This window comes from Anas acuta, chromosome 14 (assembly GCF_963932015.1).
Source record: "Anas acuta chromosome 14, bAnaAcu1.1, whole genome shotgun sequence".
Classification (NCBI taxonomy): domain Eukaryota; kingdom Metazoa; phylum Chordata; class Aves; order Anseriformes; family Anatidae; genus Anas; species Anas acuta.
Window position 1 is genome coordinate 11489135 of NC_088992.1, and position 6747 is coordinate 11495881.

The 6747-nt window shown below is 49.1% G+C and overlaps 1 protein-coding gene across 16 annotated transcripts in view; it reads right to left on the minus strand.

Annotated features, from left to right (window-relative positions):
* Positions 1-6568, minus strand: part of ANKHD1 (ankyrin repeat and KH domain containing 1) — a 114017-nt gene extending 107449 nt beyond the window's left edge. For 10 of the 16 annotated variants that reach the window (XM_068698633.1, XM_068698641.1, XM_068698635.1 and 7 more), the window contains exon 1: positions 6000-6559. In XM_068698633.1, coding sequence (XP_068554734.1) covers positions 6000-6428 — 429 coding nt within the window. In that variant the 5' untranslated portion in view covers positions 6429-6559. Of the gene's footprint in view, positions 1-5999 lie in introns of all 16 variants that reach the window. The other 6 variants (XM_068698634.1, XM_068698629.1, XM_068698630.1 and 3 more) reach the window with 3 other exon arrangements.
* Positions 6569-6747: the final 179 nt, after the last annotated feature.

Below are 6747 nucleotides of genomic sequence, written 5' to 3' on the forward strand. Positions count from 1 at the left end.
CTAGGCTGGGGATGCTTTAGAAGAGCTAAAGATGAAAAGAAGTTGGAAAAAAAATCTGCATAACCTCCTCCCAAAAGAAAAAGGCAAGAAATAAATGAGTGATATCAACCATAAAAAAAAAAGAAATCAAGAAATGACAAGATCTAGTACAGGACCAATTCTTCTATTTATATTTTTGGTGCTTCCGATATGCATCAGAACATAAGATGCGGAACACTGCAAAAATGTGAGAAAGTTTTTAAATATTTTGATTAAAAAATCTGCTAAAGTGTCAAAGAATCAATATTTTTTTAACATTAGGTAATGAGCTGCAAGAGTAAAAGGAAGACAACATGCTGTGATATGGTGCATTTCTTCCATTAATATCACTTGCTCAGCATTTCTCCAAAAACAAGCAAAATGAAACCTCTGCACCTTCACAACAACCAGAGAGGGGTGGTTACCAGGAGAGGAAAAAAAAACGAACCTTGAAATGAGCCTTGACCAAACCACTGATTTCTGAACTCTTCCATTAAGGGACGTTTCAGTGAGAGATGTGAGCTTTAAGGTGGACTTTAGGTGGTTATTTGCAATGTGTGCATTGGCTGGATCCACACATCTGCAAGGATCCAGAGGCAACACTGAAGCACCCTACTGAAGGCCAAGGTTTCAGAACTTAGCTGGCACTGAGCTCTGCGGAGCCCTCAGACAAGATGCAGAAGTTCCTTTTCTTGCTCGATGAAGTTTTAAGGGTGAAACAAGCCTGAGAAAGTTGTCTTTTTCATGTCAGACTCTCCTCAGTTTCAGTCATGTCTCCTCCCCTGGCAACAACAGCTCAATACTTCTGAAGTATCTTCACAGATGTCACAAGAACTCAGAGTGACCTCCTCAGATCAAAGCCACGCAGTCTCCTCACCTGCAGGGGCAAAAACCCAGCCTCAACTCCCTCCACAAGCACGCCAAGCCAGTAACAGAGCTGCTCACAGCTCTAAAGGCCAGGCCACGTGTACGCACAGAAGAAAGGAGTGCCTTTACGTTTCACCTCGCCTTTTCTTAAGGGAGTATCCCGGGAAGGGCTCGACCTCTCAACACAGGACAATGCGGCAGCAGCATCATCCTGCTGCTCAGATTCCTCTGAGATGAGGACAGGAGAAGAGAGGAGAGAGCATCCCAGCATCAATTTCAGAGGAGAGCTGCTGGGTTGCCCCAATTTGAATCAGAACATGACAATTCTTCATTTGCCAGCTGTAATCTGTTGTGCATTGAAGCCTAAAGGAACCCTGTGCACCCCCAGACAGTAACCAGTGAAACCTATGTGCAAATTTGTAACTAACTAGAGATGTTCTGCTAAATTTGGTAAGTTTTTCCTTACCAAGGGGATGTCCTGCATGCTTCTATAATTATATAGTAGGATTTCACATCTTTGCTGTCTATACCTATCATTAGAAAAAGGTTGACGATATTTATTTTAGGTCACGTATTCAACTGGGTCAAGCTGCACGAGAGGAAAACCAGGATTCTACAAAAAAAAAAATTAGAAAGCAGTTTGTTTGGAAGTGTTATTGAACATGAAGTCCTGGCTACAACTAGACAGATTGTTTCTGGCTACCTCAGGCCAGACTTCCAAAGTATCTCAGATACTTCTCAGGATTTCTCAAGAATTAGATGCCTAAAAGGTTGGACAGGAATGAACCCCACCGACCAGCTACCTGCAACATTAAGGATCTAAATAAATACTTTTGGGAACCTGACCCCATTATCCCTTGATGTTTTTTAATCAATGAGTAATTCTAGAAGAATTTTTTCCATCTTGTTCCATCTCTTACTTCCCAAACTTTGAAAGAGATAGTAAAAATAGTATAAAAACATCAACTAGTAAATTTTCAGAGAAAAAGGCTTTTCTGGCTAATATTATCCAAGCTAATTTGCATCAACCTTTTGAATTTCTATTCCTTATTGTCAAGAAAATGCCCCTTACATTATTTTAACCACACTGAAACTAAAATTTATACGCATTAAATCAACCTCAAAAGCCAGAGACACATTGTAAATACCATTTTAGCAGTGCCACACTTAAGAAGTTCACTGACGCAGCCATGCCTTTAATAAATTACATTGCTAATTTAAAACAAACCATTTAAGTATTTACTTTGAATTCAAAACCCAGCTGAAAAATTAAAAGACTTAATATTTGTGAAAAAAAAATAATAATAAATTAAGCCCCAAACAAAAACTCCAAGTGCTGAACTGATCTGGCATGCATGCCATTCGAATAATAATTCTGCTCACTGTAGGAGGGAGGTTATGTCTGATTTTTAATTATGCTTTATGTAAATATCCCCAGAGGCTTATGCAATAGGTACAGGCTTAAGTAAGGCAGGCTGGTGGAGGCAGGCATCCTGCTCCGGAGAGGAGAAACCAAGAGCTCAGTTGAGTCCAGAGGTGGGTAGCGTTGCCACTGCGTGCCTCCAAGCCCCGAATCCCAGAGCGCAGGAGTTGCCACATGGATGGTTATGGCCAAGAGCCGCTGACCAAACAGAGCTCCGAGGTCCTTTGGTACCTTTGGCAGCTTCTCATACTTGATTTACAACAGATCAAACCACACAGTAATCCTGCAAGCGCTAACTCTGCCGTATTTATCACCTGCTTCAACTCCATATGTCTCCATAGCAGCTTTCTGCCGAGCCAGCAGGCGATAAGAAGCCGCACGCTGTGGTTGGAAGTCCTCTCGGGCAGGGACCCTGCGAACTCCGCATAGGCGCACCATTACTCACCGCCCCAACAGCATGCCTTCACCCTGACCTACAGGCTTCCCAACCATTATCTAGGAGGCTGCTTGATACTCATGCCTTTGGCACCACTTGAAGTGCCAGCAAAATTCACACGGAGTGGCAATAGCAGGCGTAAAATTACACCAAAACTCAATTCCATGTAAGCTGCATCCAAGTCCTGATCATCCAAGTCCTGATCAAGGTTAGAAGGCCATGAAGCCACCACACACACAAGGTGAAAACCACCTCGCCTCGCAGAACACAAGCCCTGGTGAAAGTTTTTCAGCAGAACCATGGTTTCCTTTCTATTTTACCCAGAAGTAGCAGAAAGCCTCCTGGTCTCCCCCTTCCTTGGCCCAAGACGTGCTTCAGCTTGCAGTCGTTTCAGTTTGCATGTGATAGTTTTAACTGGTAAGTCTAGAAAATATTCCCTATAGCTGCCTTTCAATTTCACCTTGCAGCCCTCGCACAGCTCACAGAGGACCCGATTCAGTCCCTGGCGTACCAAGCAGCTGCCCGGTGCCTGCCATCAGCCAGCTGCGAGCTGGGACACCAGAAAACTTCATTTTTCTCTACCTGCTTTGCACCAGGAGGATAAACTCAACGCACTCCCACTGCAAACTACTTCAAGAACTGAAGGAACAAATGCAATATATATATTTTTTTAAAGAGCAGCAAAAGCACATTGCTCTTTTCATCCCCTAAATAAAAACTTTGTTATGCTCTTCTTCCTGCACGTCCCTGATTACTTTTTTTTCCTGCTTAATCTGCCATTTTAATGAGTTACAGCGTATCACCCCCAGAATAATACAAGGATACAAAAACTGCACAGCCATGGCACAGGTCACTGAATATTGTACCATTATTTAATGACTTCAAAAGTAAGGAACAGGGCACAGATCATGGTAGCATGGTAAACGCTCATGTTATTTATTTAATTCTCCCTTCCAGTTCTCACTAATTCCACTCAGTGGTAGTAGCTAAAGCCATACACCCAACTCAGTGACTCATGACACAAGACCACAGGCCAAACAGCCGAGAGGTTTTCAAAACAGCGCTGTTCAAGAATTGTAATGTTCCATCCCAAGAGTTTAATTTTTCTTTGTTCAAACAAAATCCCCTGCTCCGGCAGGGGGACTGGATTAGATGATCTTTCCAAGTCCCTTCCAATCCCTAATATTCTGTGAAAAATAACAACAAAAAAAGAAAAAAAAAAAAACACCCCCCAAACCCCACACCACACTGGCAACAGGTGCTCCTTTAGTTCTCATACCAAGAAAAGAAAAATGAAAATTCACTTTGGGTCCTCACAACCACACCCCATCAACTAGCAAGGCTGTACAGATGTGCAAGGCACATTCTTGCCATCCACATTTCTTCCACACACTACTCTGCAAAACCAGAAACACAAAACCCCAGAACTCCCCTGCAATTTCAGCTCTAGGGATTGGTCCAAGTCCTCTAACCATGTTCTGGAACTCTTCAAGTGTTTTAATTCCAATTTAATTTTGATGACATGGTTTAAGTAAGAAAGCTCTTCTCATGTTTTTCAAACAAGTAATTTTACTTTAACAACTGTTTGTAAACCTTTTTTTTTAACCTCAGTGCTAGCCTCCCAGACATTATTTATAATGGCCTATCTTAATACTTGCCAATAGTCAAAAGACCAACTGAACAGCTAAAGTGTTCAATCTTCAAGTCCTTTAAATAATAGGGCAGGCTCAAAAGGGATAAGCTATCATAGCACAACTCTGCCATTTTCATCTTGCAAAGAGTGCCATTGACACTGCGCTGTAATAAATAGTTTATTTCGCATCATTTTCCAGTTTCTGTAACTAGCGTTGCACATGCTTCAAGAATATACTGAAATGTGAATGGACATACATTAAAAAAAACAGCCTAGATGGCAGAAATTCATAAGTTCATTGTCTCCTATTCACCCTACAACAAGCCTTCCAGCTCCCAAAACAGGAAAGCACCTGAACATGCAATCCTGTATCACCATATGCTTGGAACATCAGTCAATTAAGGAATGTTCACAAGTTTTAGCTCCATGATCACTAGGTTTTGAGTTTAGGTCTACGCCCTGCTGTTACCACACGTTTTAACTTTGGTCAGGCAACCATATGGTGCAAAAGTGGGTCTGCATCAGGTTAATCACTTTTTAATTCAGACCTGGCAGTTCAGACTTTGGGGGTGACTGGGTGAAAGAGAATAATCAACAGGAGGCAGAAAATTTAGACATAGAAGGACAACTGTAGGCTTGCCTCCTTCTATTTTCTCAAAATAAATGTGGACATGTACTAAAGTAACCATTCCTGCTCCCCCCTCCAATGGCACGTTTCATACTGGCTACCATCTTCCTCCTCCTGCAGAAGCATATGGGAGTGCAAAGCTCTGGATCTGCAACAAGCTTCCAAGCGCTTCCACTCTCTCCTGACATCCCCTAAAACTATGCTAAGGGCTGTGCTCGTGGCTGGCATCCTTAATTCTTCTTTCTAAAGGAGGTGACCGAGAACATTGGTTCCCCCTTTGGTGTAATAAGTGGGCAGCTGGGGCAAATCAGAGCCTTCTCTGCCCCTGTTACACAAAGCAGCACCAGGTACAATTTTACCTGCCCGATGAAGCCCCGTTTGGGTCGGGATAAGGCTCCGGCCCCTCTCCCACCCCCTTCCCTTAAAACTCCCCGCAGGTCTGGGAGCTCAAAGCCCCCTCCATTCCCCTCCACCACTCCTTTAGGAGAGAGGCCGCCGGGTAGCGACGATTTCTATCCCCCCAACCCCATCCGTGGGGGGAACGAGCAGATTCATTTCCCTCCCCCCCGAGCCTCGGGCAGCGGGCTTGGAGCCTCCACTTTGTTCTCCCAGGTACGGAGACGGCTTCGCCTCCCCCCCCACCCCCCCCCCTGCAGCGGAAGCCACTCCCCGAGGTCAGGAGGCAGCAGCACGGCGCACACCTTCCCCCGCCGCGCCGGGCCGGGCCGGGAGGCAGCGGAGGAGAGCCCGGAGGGGAGCCCGGAGCCACCCAGGGGGCGATCAGCCGAGCCCCTTTCCCCCCCCCTCACCCCCCCCCACCACCACCCCTCGGGCCAGGCCCGGGCCCTCCTCGCTCTCCTGGGGAAGGCCCCGGCCGCTCGGCCCCGCAGCGCTGCGGCCTCTCCCGCCCACGGCGAGGCCCCGGGGCGGCGCGGGAGGAGGGGGCGTGGTGCTGGGCCGCGACCCCCGCGCTGCAGGCCGGGCCCCGGCTCACCTCGGACACCTCGTCCTCGTCGCTGCCGGAGCCGCCTCCACCTCCTCCTCCTCCACCTCCACCACCTCCACCGCCGCTTCCACCGCCCCCGCTGCGCAGCACGGCGGCCGCCAGCTTGAAGTCGAGGGCGGCCTCAGGCGCTCCGGGGCCTCCCGGCCCGCCGGGCCCGGCCTCCCCGAAGAGGCGCACGGCCCTCAGCCCCAGCGGGGACGGCCCGGCCGCGGCGGGCGGCTCTGAGGCAGAAGCTGAGGCTGAGGCAGCGGCGGCGGCGGCAACGACGACGGCGGCGGCGGAGGAAGAAGAAGAAGAAGAAGAAGGAGGAGGAGGAGGAGGAGGAGGGGGGGGTGGGGGAGGAGGAGGAGGCGCGCGGGGGGCGACCGAATCGAGCTCCTCGTCGCCGAGGGGGGCGGCGGTGCCGTCCGTGAGCATGGCGCTGATCCGGGGCCGCCGCCGCTCGCCGAGCCCAGGCGTCTCCGTCCCTCACGGCACCGCAGCAGCGCCACTAACTTCTCACACCCTACCCGGCCGCGCCGCCGCACCGCCCACCCCCCCCGCGCCCATTGGTGGAGGGAGGGAGGGAGCCGCCCGCCATTGGCCCGCGCGGCTGTCGCTCAGCGCCGCGTCACGCGCTCCCAGCATGCTGCCTTGAGAGCACACGCCGAGGCGGTTGGGAGAGCGCCGCCCCGCCCCACTTCCCTCGGCTCGCTTCCTGAACGAGCCGCGGGGGGATTGGCTCGCCGGCGCGTCG